Source organism: Aotus nancymaae, unplaced genomic scaffold (assembly GCF_030222135.1).
Source record: "Aotus nancymaae isolate 86718 unplaced genomic scaffold, 86718_ANA_hifiasm-v0.15.2.pri h1tg000131l, whole genome shotgun sequence".
NCBI lineage: Eukaryota > Metazoa > Chordata > Mammalia > Primates > Aotidae > Aotus > Aotus nancymaae.
Window position 1 is genome coordinate 627,210 of NW_026988546.1, and position 17,730 is coordinate 644,939.

The 17,730-nt window shown below is 47.0% G+C and overlaps 1 protein-coding gene, 2 non-coding genes and 2 pseudogenes across 3 annotated transcripts in view; 1 reads left to right on the forward strand and 4 right to left on the reverse strand.

The window, feature by feature from the left end:
- Positions 1-2,509: 2,509 nt before the first annotated feature.
- LOC135272752 (large ribosomal subunit protein eL43-like) lies at positions 2,510-8,673 on the reverse strand (annotated as a pseudogene).
- On the reverse strand, positions 2,833-2,995 carry LOC135272804 (U1 spliceosomal RNA). The gene has a single exon (XR_010340766.1). It is a non-coding gene; the product is annotated as a U1 spliceosomal RNA (small nuclear RNA).
- LOC135272803 (U1 spliceosomal RNA) lies at positions 8,535-8,698 on the reverse strand. The gene has a single exon (XR_010340765.1). It is a non-coding gene; the product is annotated as a U1 spliceosomal RNA (small nuclear RNA).
- Positions 8,699-12,631: 3,933 nt separating this feature from the next.
- Positions 12,632-17,189, reverse strand: LOC105733421 (protein FAM151A-like; annotated as a pseudogene).
- The window catches only part of LOC135272753 (uncharacterized), a 31,935-nt gene continuing 30,071 nt past the window's right edge, over positions 15,867-17,730 (forward strand). Inside the window, exons 1-2 of the mRNA XM_064371344.1 lie at positions 15,867-15,984; positions 16,975-17,125. Of these exons, the coding sequence (XP_064227414.1) occupies positions 15,867-15,984; positions 16,975-17,125 (269 nt within the window). The remainder of the gene's footprint in view (positions 15,985-16,974; positions 17,126-17,730) is intronic.

Genomic DNA, 17,730 nt, shown 5'->3' on the forward strand with positions numbered 1-17,730 from the left:
CTCAGGAAGCTAAGGTGGGAGGATCACTTGAACCTGGGAGGTCGATGTTGCAGTGAGCTGTGATTGTGCACTGCACTCCAGTCTGGGCAACAGAGGGAGACCCTATGTCAAAAAGTAAATAAACTTGTATCTATGTCTTGCTATCAAATTCTATTATTTCAACTTAGGACACTTTTCATCAAATCCTGTATTTACACCATTGAAAAATAATCTATTTGATGGAATGAAACCACCATGAGTCCCCAGTGGTTCTAGGATACAGCACCTTTTAACACAGGTGCTTGTCCTGTGCATCCTGGTCTCCAGTTCAATGAGAACTTGTCACTTAAGCCCTGGGTTCTGAGAAAAGGAGACAGTGTGAGCAGCTCTGATAGAGGAGGAGCAGAAAGAAGTCAGAAATCTGAACAGGATCAACCCAGGCTCTGACCTTTCCAGAGCTTTCCCCCAGCTCTGCCCTGTCCCCCCTCATCCTTGCTGTGTCTCCTGGTCTCCCCCAACCCCTGGGTGACAGGGGTGCTGTGCACTCCCCTGTGGTTTCTCCTGCAGAGGAAATTCAGTCTTTCCCAGGTTTATTCTGTGTCACTGCAGTCCATTCTCCACAGAAACTGAGTTTCTCTCACTGAGTGACCTCCATGTGCTCAGGTAGCACTTAAGGCCTTTTCTGTCACAATCATTTTTTGATTATCCATTTATAGCATTTCCACAAGAAGAGTTGGAAAGACTAGGCCAGGCATGGTTGCTCACGCCTATAATCCCAGCACTATAATCCCAGCACTTTGGGAGGCCAAGGTGGGTGGATCACGAGGTCAAGAGATCGAGACCACACTGGTCAACATGGTGAAACCCCGTCTCTACTAAAAATACAAAAAAATTAGCTGGGTGTAGTGGCACACACCTGTAGTCCCAGCTACTTGGGAGGCTGAGGCAGGAGAATTGCTTGAACCCAGGATGCGGATGTTGCGGTGAGCCGAGATTGCACCATTGCACTCCAGTCTGGGTAACAAGAGCAAAACTTCGTCTCAAAAAAAAAAAAAAAAAAAAAAAAAGAGTTGGAAAGACTAACAAAAAAGTAATATTTCCTCTGATTATGAAAATAACCTGGCTGGGCACTGGCTCGCACGTGTAATCCCAGCACTTTAGGAGGCAGAGGCGGGAAGATCATGAAGTCAGGAGATTGAGACCATCCTGGCCAATATGGTGAAACCTGGTGTCTACTAAAATACAAAATAAAAATTAGCTCAGTGTGGTGGCATACAACCATACTCCCAGATACTCAGGAGGCTTAGGCAGGGAAATGGCTTGAACCCAGGAAGTTGCAGTGAGCGGAGATCGTGCAACTGCATTTCATCCTGGTGAAAGAGCAAGACTCTGTCTCAAAAATAAATAAATAAATAAATAAATATCTCAGGCCAGATGCGGTGGCTCATGCCTTTAATCCCAACACTTTGGGAGGGCTAGGCAGGTGTATCATTTGAAACCAGGATTTGAAGACAAGCCTGGCCAACATGGTGAAACCCATCTTCGCATGTGTAGTAGAGATGGGGGTTTCACCATATTGGCCAGGCTGGTCTCGAACTCTTGACCTCATAATCCGCCCCCATCAGCCTCCCAAAGTGCTGGGATTACAGGAGTGATCCACCATGCCTGGCCCTAAACAATAGCCTATTCACTTTTCAATCTTTTTTTTTTTTTGAGATAGAGTCTTACTGTATCATTCAGGCTGGAGTGCATGAAGTGCAGTGGTGCAGTCTCTGGTGAATGCATCATCAACCTCCTGGGCTGGAATGATCCTCCCATCTTAGCCTACCGACTAGATGGGACTACAGGTGCATCGTTTTGTATATTTTGCAGAGACGAGGTTTTTACCATGTTGTCCAGGCTGGTCTCAAATTCCTGGACTCAAGTGATCCAACTGCCTCAGCCTCCAAAAGTGCTGGAATAATAGGTGTGAGCCACCTCACCCTGTGTCACTTTGCAATCTTTTGGCTACAGGCGTAAAGCTCATTTTTGGAGAGAGGGTCCACTTATTCCAGTTTCTTTTCTAAACCATCCCTGTAATATCCAGTTTTGATTTCTATAGAATGAATGAATAAAGACAGAACATAAAAGACCTTTTTTTTTTTTTTTTTTTGAGATGGAGTTTTGTTCTTGTTGCCCAGGCTGGAGTGCAATGGAGAGAGAGCTCAGCTCACTGCACAGCCTCTGCTTCCTGGGTTCAAGCAATTCTCCTGCCTCAGCCTCCGGAATAGCTGGGATTACAGATGCACACCACCATGCCGACTAATTTTTGTATTTTTGTAGAAACACGGTTTTACCATGTTGGCCAGGCTGGTCTCAAACTCTTGATCTTAGGTAATCTGCTTCCCTTGGCTTCCCAAAGTGCTGGGATTACTGGTGTGAGCCACAGTGCCTAGCTCATAATGTAAAAGAACTTTAAAGACACTTAATACAAATTCCTAGATCAAGTGCAAATATTTCCAGGCTAGGCCAGGTGTGGTGGCTCATACCTATAATCCCAACACTTTGGGAGGCTGACAGGAGGATCACTTGAGGCAAGGAGTTGGACACCAGGCTGGTCTAGAAAGCAAGATCCCCATCTTTATTGTTAAAGAAAGAAAAATTTTCAGCCTTTTTTTTTTTTTTTTTTTTTTTGATATGGAGTCTTGCTCTGCTGGCTGCTGGAGTGCAGTGGCGTGATCTCAGCTCACTGCAACTTCTGCCTCTGGGTTCAGGTAATTCTCCTCACTCAGCATCCCAAGTAGTTGGAACTACAGGCATGTACCACCGTGCCTGGCTAATTTTTTTTTATTTTTTAAAATCTTTATATTTTATCAGGGGAAAGGGCAAAGGCAGTCTCCCACTACCACAAATTATGCTGTCCAGTTTCTCACATTTGGGGAAATCGCAGGGGTCAGCACATCCAGAGTACAATGGTGAGCCTTGCCCTGGGAAAACCACTTCCATTGTCATGGAATCTCCCCTGCCAGGTAATTTTTTTTTTTACATAAATTAACCCATTTATTATAGGCCAGTGATGTCTCAAAGAGTAGAGGAGCGTCTACTGGTCATTCAATTCCTTCAGTCTTCTGATGGCGGACTTTACCGTGACAGCGGAAGTGGTATTGTACGTCCAGGCACCACCAGCCACTGTCTTCATGCAGGAACCACAGTGCCAGATGTCACAGCTTGTCTCTTCATCTTGGTTTTGCCACAGAAAGAGCAACTGTACTTGGCATGCTGACTGATTTCAATTGTTTTCACCATTTTCTGGAGGGAGGCCCCATAGCAGGTCCCGTATTTACTGACAGTCCCAACTTTCTTAGTATGTTTGGCAGCGTGCCGTCCGAGCCCAGAGAGTGTAATTTTTGTATTTTTAGTAGAGCTGGGGTTTCACCATGTTGGCCAGGCTGGTCTCAAATTCCTGACCTCAGGTTAACCACCCACCTCAGCCTCCCAAAGTGCTGGGATTACAGGCATAAGCCACCACACCCACCCTCACATATATCTGTGTTTCAAAGCTCTTCACTCTTGGTATTATTTATTTATTTATTTATTGGAGGCAGGGTGTCACTCTGTGGCCCAGGCTGGAGTGCAGTGGCACAATCACAGCTTACTGCAAACTCCACTTTCTGGGTTCAAGTGATTCTCAGGCCTCAGCCTCCTGAATAACTGGGATTACTGGCACACTTGGGTAATTTTTATAGTTGTTTTAGTAAAGACTGGGTTTCACCATGTTAGGCAGGCTGGTCTCAACCTTCTGATCTCAAGTGATCTGCCCATCTCAGCCTCCCAAAGTCCTGGGCCACAGGCTTGAGCCACCATGCCCAGCCTATTCCTGCTATTATTTAATTGTATTTTTTTATTGTCAAACAATTTACACTTGGAATTGATACTCAGTATCCAAGTATATGTCTAAATACTTTATTTTAAATTTAAACAACAGAATATATATATACATACACACACACATATATTCTGTTGTTTAAATATATATATACATACACACACACACACATACATGAGATGGAGTCTCACTCTGACACCCAGGCTGGGTGATACAATCTCAGCTTACTGCAACCTCCAACTCACAGGTTAAAGTGATTCTCCTCCCTCAGCCTCCCAAGTAGCTGAGACTTACAGATGCCTGCCATCAGGCAAGGCTAATTTTTGTATTTTTAGTAGAGATATGGTGTCTGTTTCTGCTGTTCATTACCAGAGACTACATTTATAATGTGTTGCTCAGAGAGAATTGGCAAGAATAGCTTGGAGTGCAAATGGGGTTGGTGCCAGATGGCCTGGGGGTCAGTATTGTCTGAATTAGATACTGGAATTGATGACCCCTCAGCCTCAGGCACCTTCTATTCAAATGATTGTAGTTAAGGTGATATTGACAACTACTAAGGAATCTGTATCTTTGTATACAGCAGGGGCCCTGAAGAGTCATTGTTTAGTGAATATTTACTGGCTGGCTGAGATTCCTGCAAAAGCATAACTCTGCTACACTGTTCTCAGGCGAATGCCAATTATGACTTTAAAGTTTGTGTACAGTTCACAAACTCTATTCACATGTGCTACAGATAATTTTAAGAATTTAAGACTGGGCTTGGTGGCTCACACTTGCAATTCCAGCATTTTGGGAGACCCAAGCAGAAGGATCATTTGAGTCCTGGAGCTCCAGGCCAGCCTGGGCAACATAGGGAGACTTCATCTCCACACACACTCACACACACACACACAATTTAGCCAGGTGTGGTGACAGCGCCTATAGTCCCAGCTACTCAGGAAGCTAAGATGGGAAGATCATTTGCATCTGGGAGGTCAAGGTTGCAGGGAGTCCTGATTATGCCACTGCACTCCAGTCTGGGCAACAGAGGGAGACCCTGTGTCAAAAAGTAAATAAACTGTTGTATCTATGTCTTACTATGAAAATTTGAACTTAGGACTCTTTTCATCAAATCCTTTATTTACACTATCCAAAAATAATTTATTTGATGCAATGAAACCACTGTGAGTCCCCTGTGGTTCTAAGATACAGAGTATTGCTTTGTCCAACAGGCTGGAGTTCAATGGCATGATCTCAGCTTACTGCAACCTCTGTCTTCCGGATTCAAGCAATTCTTCTGCCTCAGCCTCCCAAGAACTGGGTGCATGCCTCTATACTCAGCTAAATTTTGTATTTTTAGTAGAGACGGGGTTTCACCATATTGGCCAGGCTGGTCTCGAACTCCTGAACTCATGATCTGCCCACCTTGGCCACCAAAAATGCTGGGATTACAAGCTTGAGCCACTGAATCCAGCTGATACAGCACTTTTTAACACAGGTGCTTGTCCTGTGCACCCTGGTCTCTGGTTCAATAACAACTCATCACTTAAGCCCTGGGTTCTGAGAAAAGGAGACAGTGTGAGCAGCTCTGATAGAGGAGGAGCAGAAAGAAGTCAGAAATCTGAACAGGATCAACCCAGGCTCTGACCTTTCTAGAGCTTTCCCCCAGCTCTGCCCTGTCCCCCCTCATCCATGTTGTGTCTCCTGGTGTCCCCTCCCCCTCAGGTGACAGGGGTGCTGTGCACTCCCCTGTGGTTTATCCTGCAGAGGAATCTGTGTCACTGCAGTTCATTCTCCACAGAAACTGAGTTTCTGTCTCACTGAGTGACCTCTATGTGCTCAGGTAGCACTTACGGTCTTTTCTGTCACAATCATTTTTTGAATAGCATTTCCACAAGAAGAGCTGGAAAGACTAATGAAAACTTAAGTAATATTTCCTCTGATTATGAAAATAATCTGGCTGGGCGCTGTGGCTCACACGTGTAATCCCAGCACTTAGGGAGGCAGAGGCAGGAAGATCATGAGGTCAGGAGATTGAGACCATCCTGGCCAATATGGTGAAACCCATATCTACTAAAATACAAAATAAAAATTAGCTGGGCATGGTGGCATGTGCCCGTACTCCCAGCTAATCAGGAGGCTGAGGCAGGGAAATCGCTTGAACTCGGGAGGTTGTAGTGAGCAGAGATTGTGCCACTGGACTCCAGTCTGGTGACAGAGTAAGATTCGGTCTCAAAAACAAACAAACAAACAAACAAACAAACAAATAAATAAATAAATAAAAGTCTTAGGCCAGAGGCAGTGGCTCATGCCTGTAATCTCAACACTTTGGGAGGCCTAGGCAGGCAGATCATTTGAAAGCAGGAGTTCAAGACAAGCCTGGCCAAGATGGTGAAACCTCATCTTTACTAAAAATAGAAAAATTATCCAGGCATGGTGACACAGACCTGTAATTCCAGCTACTTGGGAGGTTGAGACAGGAGCCTGGGTGGCAGAGGTTGCAGTGAGCCGAGATGGCCCCCACTGCACTCCAGCCTTGCTGAGAGTGAGTGCGACTCTGTTTCAACGAGAAAAGAAAGAAAAGAAAAGAAATAAAAGTAATCATAGTTTTACAAGATTTGGAAAATCCAAGGAAAGCAGAAGGAAGAAAATAAAATTATCTATTAGTTCACCTCTGGGTGGAATTGTCAGGATTTTGTAGTAGACTCCTGTTGGATTTCTATTTAGTCATGTAACAAGGCACACTTACTAAGATGTGAATGTACTGAACATTTTGTTCTAATCTTCCTTTTCCTAAATGTATTATCAGTATTTTAGCATATCAGTCATTTTTTCTGCCATGTTTTATTATTTATTTGCTTTTTTAAGAAGGATTTTACTCTGTCACCCAGGCTGGAGTGCAGTGGCATAATCATGGCTCACTGCATCCTTGAGCTCCTGGGCTCAAATGATCCTCCCACTTCAGCCTCCCAAGTAGCTGGGACAACAGGTGCATGCTGCTATGATCAGCTAATTTACTTAAAATTGTTTTGTAGAGACAGGATCTCCCTGTGTCACCTAGGCTCCTCTCAAACTCTTGGGCTCACATAATTCTTCCACTGCCGCCTCCCAAAGTGCTGGGGTTACAGGTGTGAGCCAACTTGCCTGGACTTGTAACATGTGTTTGGAAGCTGTATATATTTATTTTATATGTTAGGGAATCATAGATGTTTAGTTATTGAAGAAGTGAGTTAATGTAGAAAATAATAAAATACGATGTATGTCTAACCACTTTATTTTAAATACAACAACAGTATGTATATTATATATATATATATATATATATTTTTTTTTTTTTTGAGATGGAGTCTGACTCTGTCACCAGGCTAGAGTGCAGTGGTGCAATCTCAGCTCACTGCAACCTCTACCTCACAGGTTAAAGTGATTTTCCTCCCTCAATCTCCCGAGTAGCTGGGACTACAGGTGCCTGCTGCCACGCCCAGCTAATTTTTGTATTTTTAGTAGAGATGGGGGTTTCTCCATATTGCCTAGGCTGGTCTCGAACTCCTGACCTCATGATCCACCCACCTTGGCCTCCCAAAGTTTGGGGATTACAGGAGTGAGCCACTTTGCCCTGCCCTAAACAACAGCATTTTAACTTTGCAATTTTTTTTTTTTTTTTTGAGATAGAGTTTTACTGTGTCTTTCAGGCTGGAGTGCATGAAGTGCAGTGGTGCAGTCTTGGGTGAATTCACCATCAATCTCCTGGGCTGGAATGATCCATCTCAGCCTCCCTGCTAGATGGGACTACAGGTTTGACTACCTCACCCTGTCTCACTTTGCAATCTTTTGGCTACAGGTGTAAAGCCCATTTTTAGAGAGTGGGTCTACTTATTCCAGTTTCTTGTCTAAACCATCCCTGTAATATCCAGTTTTGATTTCTCTAGAATGGATGAATAAAGACAGAATATAAAAGACCTTTGTTTTGAGATGGAGTTTTGCTCTCATCACCCAGGCTGGAGTACAATGGTGAAAGATCTCAGCTTTGTACAACCTCTGCCTCCTGGGTTCAAGGGATTCTCTTGCCTCAGCCTCCTGAGTAGCTGGGATTACAGATGTACACTATGATGCCTGGCTAATTTTTGTATTTTTATTAGAGGCAGGGTTTACACCATGTTGGCCAGGCTGGTCTCAAACTTCTGACCTCAGGTGATCTGCCTCCCTTGGCTTCCCAAAGTGGTGGAATTACCGGTGTGAGCCACAGTGCCTGGCTCAGAATGTAAAAGAACTTGAAAGACACTTAATACAACCTCCTAAGTCAGGTGCAAATATTTCCAGGCTAGGCCAGGTGTGGTAGCTCATACCTGTAATCCCAACACTTTGGGAGGCTCACTTGAGGCTAGGATCGCTTGAGGTGAGGAACTGGACCCCAGCCTGGTGGACAAAGCAAGATTCTCATCTTTATTTTAAAAGAAAGAAAAATTTCCATCCTTTTTTTTTTTTTTTTTTTGTGAGATGGAGTCTCACTCTTTCACCCAGGCTGGAGTTCAGTGGCGAGATCTCAGCTCACTGCAATTCTGCCTCTGGGTTCAAGCAATTCTCTTCACCCAGCCTCCAAGTAGTTGAAACTACAAGCTTGGGAGGTGTAGTGAACTACAAGCATGGTATTTGAACTACAAGAGTGGTGTACCACCACGCCTGGGTAATTTTTAAATTTATTTTTATATTTTATCAGGGGAAAGCGCAAACACAGTCCCCCACTACCACAAATTGTGCAGTCCTGTTTCCCACATTTGGGAAAATTGCAGCAGTCGGCACATCTGGAGTACAATGTATGAGCCTCACCCTGGGAAAACCACCTTCATGATCATGGTATCTCCCCTGCCAGGTAATTTTTTTTTTTTTTTTTTTTTTTTGAGACGGAGTTTCGCTCGTTACCCAGGCTGGAGTGCAATGGCGCTATCTCGGCTCACCGCAACCTCCGCCTCCCGGATTCAGGCAATTCTCCTGCCTCAGCCTCCTGAGTAGCTGGGATTACAGGCACGCGCCACCATACCCAGCTAATTTTTTGTATTTTTAGTAGAGACGGGGTTTCACCATGTTGACTAGGATGGTCTCGATCTCTTGACCTCGTGATCCACCCGCCTCGGCCTCCCAAAGTAATTTTTGTATTTTTAGTAGAGACAGGGTTTCACCATGTTGGCCAGGCTGGTCTCAAATTCCTGACCTCAGGTTAACTACTCACCTTGGGCTCCCAAAGTGCTAGGATTACAGGCACAAGCCACTGCACCCACCCTCACGTAAAGCTGTTTTTCCAAGCTCTTCACTTTTGGTATTATTTATTTATTTATTGGAGACAGAGTGTCACGTTGTGGCCCAAGCTGGAGTGCAGTGGCACAATCACAGCTTACTGAAAACTCCACTTTCTGGGTTCAAGTGATGCTCGGGCCTCAGCCTCCTGAGTAACTGGGATTACAGGTACGCTTGGGTAATTTTTGTAGTTTTTTAAGTAGAAACCAGGTAATTTTTATAGTTTTTTTTAGTAGAGAGTGGGTTTCACCATGTTAGCCAGGCTGGCCTCGGCCTCCTGATCTCATGTGATCTGCCCATCTCGGCCTCCCAAAGTCTGGGGCTACAGGCTAGAGCCACCCTGCCCAGCCCATTCCTGCTATTATTTAAATTAAATTGTACTTTTTTTGTCAAAAAATTTCCTTTGGAATTGATATTTAGTTTTACTTGTAGTGTAGCTTTCTGCTGTTCTTTACCAGGGACTAGGTTTCTAAAGTGTTGCTCAGGGAGAATTGGCAACAATAGCTCAGAGTGCAAATGGGGTTGGTGCCAGATGACCTGGGCGTCAGTATTATTTGAATTAGATACTGGAATTGATGACCACTCACCCTCAGGCACCTTCTATTCAAATGATTGTAGTTAATGGGATATTGACAACTACTAAGGAATCTGTATCTTTGTATACAGCAGGGGACCTGAAGAGTCATTGTTTAGTGAATATTTACTGGCTGGCTGAGATTTCTGCGAAATGTAACTCTGCTACAATGTTCTCAGGTGAATGCCAATTATGACTTTAAAGTTTGTGTATAGTTCACAAACTCTATCCATATGTGCTACAGATAATTTTAAGAATGCAAGGCTGGGCTTGGTGGCTCACACTTGCAATTCCAGCATTTTGGGAGACCCAAGCAGAAAGATCATTTGAGTCCTGGAGCTCCAGACCAGCCTGGGCAACACAGGGAGACTTCATCTCCACAAACAAAACAAAAGAAACAAAAAATTTAGCCAGGTGTGGTGACAGCACCTATAGTCTCAGCTACTCAGGAAGCTAAGGTGGGAGGATCACTTGCACCTGGGAGGTCAAGGTTGCAGGGAGTCCTGATTATGCTACTGCACTCCAGTCTGGGCAACAGAGGGAGACCCTGTGTCAAAAAGTAAATAAATTGTTGTATCTATGTCTTCCTATCAAATTCTTTTAATTTGAACTCAGGACTGTTTTCATCAAATCCTGTATTTACACTATCCAAAAAGAATTTATTTGATGGAATGAAACCACTGTGAGTCCCCTGTGGTTCTAAGATACAGAGTCTTGCTTTGTCCATCAGACTGGAGTTCAATGGCTTGATCTTGGCTCACTGCAACCTCTGCCTCCTAGGTTCCAGCAATTCTTCTGCTTCAGCCTCCCAAGAACTGGGCACATTCCTCTATACTCAGCTAATTTTTGTGTTTTTAGTAGAGACAGGGTTTCACCATATTGACCAGGCTGATCTTGAACGCCTGACTTCTTGATCTGCCCACCTGGGACACCAAGAGTGCTGGGATTACAGGCATGAGCCACTGAGTCCAGCCGATACAGCACTTTTTAATACAGGGGCTTGTCCTGTGCACCCTGGTCTCTGGTCAAATAACAACTTGTCATTTAAGCCCTGGGGTCTGAGAAAAGGAGACAGTGTGAGCAGCTCTGATAAGGAGAAGCAGAAAGAAGTCAGAAATCTGAACAGGATCAACCCAGGTTTTGACCTTTCCAGAGCTTTGCCCCAGCTTTGCCCTGTCGCCCCTTCATCCGTGCTGTTTTTCCTAGTGTCCCCTAACCTGCGGGTGACAGGGGTGCTGTGCACTCCCCTGTGGTTTATCCTGCAGAGGAAATTCAGTCTTTCCCAGGTTTATTCTGTGTTACTGCTGTCCATTCTCCACAGAAGCTGAGTTTCTCTCTCACTGAGTGACCTGCATATGCTCAGGTAGCACCAAAGGCCTTTTCTGTCACAATCATTTTTTTCATTATCAATTTAGTAGCATTTCCACATGAAAAGCTGGAAAGACTAACAAAAGCTAATTAATATGTCTTCTGATTATAAAAATAATCTTAGGCCAGATGCAGTGGCTCATGCCTGTAATCCTAGCACTTTGGGGAGCTGAGGCCGGCAGATTACTTCATGCCAGAAGTTCAAGACCAGCCTGGCCAACATGCTGAAAATTCATCTCTACTAAAATTACAAAAATTAGCTGAGGGTGGTGGTGCATGCCTGTAATCCCAGCTACTTGGTAGGTTAAGGCAGGAGAATCACTTGAACTTGGGAGGAAGTGACTGCAGTGAATTGAGATGTCACCACTGCACTCCAGCAGTGGTGACAGTGAGTGAGACTGTGTTTTTTTTTAAAAAGGAAAACATAAGAATAGTCTTAGTTTTAAAAGATTTGGAAAATCCTTGGAAAGGAAAAGGAATAAAATAAAATTATCTGTTAGTTCACATCTGGGAGGAATTGTTAGGATTTTGTAGTAGACTCCTCTTGGATTTCCATTTAGTCATTGTAAGGCCGGCTGCCTTGCCGGGAGCTAAATGGACACACTTATGTCTCTCTGTGCTGGTCTCTCCATGCTGACACACTTATCTCTCCCCATGCCAGCCTCTCTATGCTGGCTCCCCACACCCACTCCTATCTGGTCTCTCTATGCAGGCTCCACACACCCACTCCTGCATTCCTCACTCGACCTCTTCAAAATTTAAAAAGCCCGCCAAAGATTTGTCCAATGGCAGCTTAACATTGACCTCCCCAGCCGGTGAGCCCACCAGTAGTCCTGCCTGGCAACCAATGGCAGCTCACCCCACTGGCACCTTGACTTCCCCTCACCAATGAAACCATCTGCTCTTTGTTTCCCTAGTGATCAATTGAATCCCCTCACCAATGAAACTCACCAATGAAACTGTCTGCTCTGTTTCCCTAATGATCAATCAACCCTCCTCACCAATGAAACTGTGTGCTCTTTGTTTCCCTAAAGACCAATCAATTACCTCCACTCCCTATAAAACCCCACACCCTGAGAAGCCCAGTGCGACTTCTCTGGCCCCTTCCCGGACCACAGAACCTCACCCAGGAGCTGAATAAATTGGATTCTCATTTCTCACACTGGCCTCAGTTTCCTCATTTTGACTCGGCAATATACCTTACAGTCATATGTAACAAAGGCATACTTTATTAAGATGTGAATGTACTGAACATTTTGTTCTAACCTGCCTTTTCCCTTAATTGTATTATCAGTATTTTGGAACATCAGTCATTTTTTTCTGTTGTGCTTTATTTTTTTATTCATTCTTTTTTATTTTTTTCTTTAATTTTTTTTTTTTTTTTTTGAGACACTCTTGCTCTGTCTCCAGGCACCATGCTAGAGCACAGTGGCACAATCTCGGCTCACTGCAACCTCTGCCTCCCGGGTTCAAGCAATTCTCAGGCCTCAGCTTCCCAAGTAGCTGGGACTACAGGCTCACGCCACCATGCCTAGCTGTTTTTGTATTTTTTAGTAGAGAGGGGTTTCACCATGTTGGCCAGATGCTTTCAATCTCTTGACGTTGTGATCCACCCACCTCAGCCTCCCAAAGTGCTGGGATTACAGGTGTGAGCCACTGCACCCAGCCTTTTTCTTTAATTTTAATTTAATTAATTTATTTTTATTATTATACTTTAAGTTCTGGGGTACATTTGAGATGGAGTCTTGCTCTGCTGCCCATGCTGCAGTGCACTGGGCAAAATCTGGGCTCCCTGAAACCTCTGTCTACCCGGTTCAAGCCATTCTTCTGCCTCAGCCTCTGGAGTAGCTGGACTACAGGCACCCACCATTATGCCCAGCTAATTTTTGTGTTTTTAGTAGAGATATGGTTTCACCATGTTAGCTAGGCTGGTCCTGAACTCCTGACCTCAGGTGATGATTTGCTGGCCTTGGCCTCCCAGAGTGCTGGGATTACAGGTGTGAGCCACTGTGCTCAGCCACATTTTTTTGGAGACAAAATCTCACTCTGTCACCCAGGCTGGAGTGCAGTGGCATAATCATGGCTCACTGCGGCCTCAAGCTCCTGGGTTCAAGTGATCCTCCCACTTCAGTCTCCCAAGGAACTGGGACCACAGGACATGCTCAACTATGTGACCACCAATGTGGCTGGCCTCTCCTCTGAGTTCTACACCACCTTCAAGGCTTTCAAGCAGTTTCTCCTGGACAACCAGAATGACCTGGCTAGCCTCCAGACCCTCTAGATGCCCTCAGTGGCCACATCATGCCCACCCCCACTCCATCCTGCCCCCAAGGACTCACATACAGTACCTGGAGAAAGGCAAAGGCCTTTATTTCTTCCTGCCTCCCCATGGGCAGCCTCTGCCCTGAGGTCCGCTGGTATACCACCCCGGGTGCTCAGTTTCTGCCAACATCAGCCAGCAAGTCCTTGCGGTACCCCTGGGGCAGCCTGTAGTAGACTCGGGTCCTGTCCACAGTCCTGGCTGCCAGCAGCGCTGTCCTCACAGAGGCATAGTTGCCCCCATCTAGGCTGTGCTCCACTGCGACGGTGGCCAGGGGAGAGGGGGCCAGCAGCCTGGCTACGGCTCCAGCTGTGCTATGGCCCCATGGCACAGCTGGCATCTGGAAGGACACAGGTTGCCAGAGCTCCTGGCACAGCTCTAGCATATCTGTGAGCAGCTGTTCCCTATAACTGCTGCCCAGCACCTCCTCAGGCTAGCCTGGTGCTACAGTCACTTGGGGGAAGACCTCAGCGACAGCTGTTAAGTAGCTCCCTGCCAGCCACATGGCCAGGGGCTAAAAAACTCCCATGGGAGATTTTGGCCCCCACCCACACAAGCCAATGCAGGAGGCCAAGGCTGGAGAAGCATGCCAGCAAGGCCAGGGATGGCTGGAGGGCTGTAGGCTCTGCTATTTGCAAATGGACGCCCCAGTGTCCGGGATGTGTGGCCAGCTGCTGCAGGCAGGACTCCAGTGTCAGGATGCTGCCACTTGGAGCATGAACGATGGGCACGGGTTTCTCAGCCACAGTTCCCTTGAGGCCAGTGTTCAGCAGGATCATGCCTTCTGTGCCTGGAAGAGGCGGCAGAGGTAACAGTGTTTAGGATTTGGGTTATCATACGGTGTTAGAGACCCTTGCTAAAGGGGCAGTGACAGTTCTGGGGGCATCCAAGGGCCTTGCCTCTCTGGAATCTGTCAACCCAGTTTTGGGCTCCAGGTGGATGGGCTGCTTTATAAATGTGGCTGGTGCATGACAAACTCTTGCTTCAGCTCTTGGCCTTTACCTATGACTCAGCCTGGAGGCCAGTGCTGGCCTTGCCCATAGCACCGTGGCTGGGGACTAGTCTAAAGGCCAGGAGCCCTGTGCTCTTGACACCACTGTACTCCCTCTCCCTCTCCCACACCCCTGCCCCACCTTTCATCCAGCACATGGTGTAAATAGCAACAGAGACCAGAGGTACCCACCCCAAGCAGAGAACACTCCTGCAGATGAGCTAGGAGCACCAGGGCTGAAGGCAGACTTTACCTGGGACGGTCACTGTTGCTGTTTTACCGCTGCCCTGGACGTCAGGAACCAGCCACTTGACATTCAGCCCATCACCCCCGGGGCAGCTGGAGAAGAGAGATCAGGCTGCCCCCCGTACAGTACATTTGTTTCCGTGTGGAATTCACTGTGAGGCCCTGAATCGCCAAGGTGAAATGGCTGCCTTCATGGAACACCTGGAGGCCGCAGCTCTACGGGCATCCTCTCTAAGCCTCTGGGCACCCTGCCAAGCAGCTGTAATTTCCTTGCTTTTTAGACTACAAGAAGTGACTTGGCCAAGGTCCTATAAGCAGTGAGCAGAATTGCTGGGAGTGGAACCTGCTGATACCAGATCTGCCTGGCCCCAGAGCTGGTATCCTTCCCCCCTTGCTTAGGTGGCTCCTGCTTAGGTGACAGGAATGCTAAGTCTGATGGGGCCCCTTTGAGATGGCTTAACTGCAGCTCTCCTGGATTCGGGGACAAGGGAATGAGGGGTTTGGATGGCAGCATCTGATCACTGCTCAGCAAATACAGTGGAGGTCTCTGAAACATTAGAGTAAACCACAGTGGAGCTGTGCACCAAAATAATTTGGGGTTTGGAATTTGCTGAGTTCCTACCTGCTGGACCACATACAAGTTGAGTGACTGTATAAATTCCTGAACTGTTCTGAGCCTCTGTTTCTCTATAATATGGATGTGTGGGCCAGGCACAGTGGCTCATGCCTGTAATCTCAGCACTTTGGGAGGCTGAGGCAGGTGGATCACCTGAGGGCAGGAGTTTGAGACCAGCTTGGCCAACGTGTTGAAACCCTGTCTCTACTAAAAATACAAAAATTAGCTGGTGTGGTGGTGCAAGAGAATCGCTTGAATCCGAGAGGCAGAAGTTGCAATGAGCCGAGATCACACCACTGCACTCCAGTCTGGGTGACAAAGCCAGACTCCATCTTAAAAAAATAAAAATAAAAATAAAATGGATGTGTGAAGCTTAACATACCATACCAGGGCCTGGTACCCAAAATGCATCCTCCTCCTGCCCAACCCTGGCTTTCCCCCTTCTGTTATCCCTTCCTCCCAGCTCTGCTCCAGTGCCTGCCAAGTGCTGCCCGTGAAGAATCCAGTCCACACCACCCTTCCTAGTTCCTCTCCTTACAGGCAAGCTGCTTGAACTGCAACAGGAAAGGCTCAAAGATGTCAAAGTAGACTTGGTGGACAGCAGTGTTGTCCTGGATGTAGAGCAGGTCATCCACCAACATGGGGTCTGAGGCAGCCTGTCACAGCATCAGGCTATACCTGGGGCCACCAGAGCTGGCGCAGTGCCCGTCTGGGCCCAGCAAGACCCTCAGCCCCACTCCTGTGCTCAGAACTGGATGTCAGCTGGGCCCAAGGTAGAGCATCTGTCCTCCAGTTGCCCACCACCACTTCTCCCTGAGTCCTACCCCTTCCCAAGGGCAGGAGCCAGAGGGAATTCAGGAAAGATGGCTGAAAGCAGAGGCCCAGGAGGGTGGGGGAGCCTGTCCTGCCTCCTCACTTGCAGTGTCTATTTCTGAGTCCTGTCCTAGGAAAGGGGCAGGACAGACGTGGTAGGATGTAGAAGGGCGAGTCAAGCATGAAGAGGGGGAGGGGCAGCTTTGGGAGTCCTGTGGGGAGCAGCTAAGGAAAGTAGGGGGGATAGAAGGGGTAGGGGAGTCTCTAAATTCTTATATGGCTATCCTAGGGCAGGGGTTGAAGGCACAATATGTGTAGCTCCAGGGCTATACCTGGCTTCCATTGGAGGAAGCTGTGGGGAGACAAATTGTGTCTCGGTATAAATATTTTATGGGGGGCAGAGAATTACCCACTAATGAGTTACCTCAGGAGGTAGTGAGTAGCCCATCATCAGTGGTATGCAAGCAGAAAGCAGGGACTCTGTAGAGGGCATGAGCACCAGCAGGAGTTGGACCAGATGACCTTTAAGACCCTTCCATCCATGGCTGGGTGTGGTGGCTCATGCCTGTAATTCCAGCACTTTGGGAGGCCAAGGTGGGCAGATCACGAGGTCAAGAGATCAAGACCATCCTGGCTAACACTGTGAAACCCCATCTCTACTAAAAATACAAAAAATTAGCCAGGGGTGGTGGCACACACCTGTAGTCCCAGCTACTTGGGAGACTGAGGCATGAAAGTCACTTGAACCCAGGAGGCAGAGGTTGAAGTGAACTGAGATGGTGCCACTTCACTCCAGCCTGGGCGACAGAGTGAGACTCCATCTCAAAAAAAAAAAAAAAAAAAACCCTCCCATCCATGAGCATCTGGGATCTTGCTGGGGGCATCAGCACCTCCAGGAGGGTGGGGTGTGTTTGGTGGTTTTTTACCTTCTCAGATTGGCTCAGCAGCCAGCTGAAGTGGGGCCAGGCAGCCCATGCCATGGAAGACCACATAGGGAAGGTGACCCTCTGGGGCACCACTCCCACCAGCTCATGCATCTTCTCCACCATGGCTCAGTTGTACGTCCTGTTTGGGAACACGGCCATGTAGAGGGTGGTCCAGCCTGGAGACAGCGTGACCTTGGAATACTTCTCCTGGACCAAGGCCAGGAACCTGCAAAAAAATTGGAGATGTTGGTCTCACGGAGCTGCCATGGCCCCTTCCTCTCCTCTGGGTTCTTGTCACAGTGCTAGGGAGTGGCAGGGCCTATTGCATCTGTGATAAGGTCAGAAGCAGAGTCCCAAAGAATAGGATGGCTTGTTTCAGGTCCCATGAATTGGGCATGGACTTTGGAGTCAGGGAAGTCTGGGTTCAGATCCTGATTCTGACCTTGGATGGGTCACTCAGCCTCATAGACATCATCCCCTCTAGCAGGGCAGGCTTCTTAAACATCCCCTTCTAGACACGAAACTGATTCAGCCCCCGCATGTCGGAATCTGTGCTCTGCCAGCTGTGAATCTTTGAAGTTCCTCAGGTTTTCTTTAAAAAATTTCTCTCCTTCCCAGTCTGGGCAACACTGTGAAACCCCATCTCTACTAAAATACAAAAAATTAGCTGGGTGTGGCAGCTTGCTCCTGTAGTCCCAGCTACTCAGAAGGCTGAGGCAGGAGAATTGCTTCAACCTGGGAGGTGCAGGTTGCAGTGAGCCGAG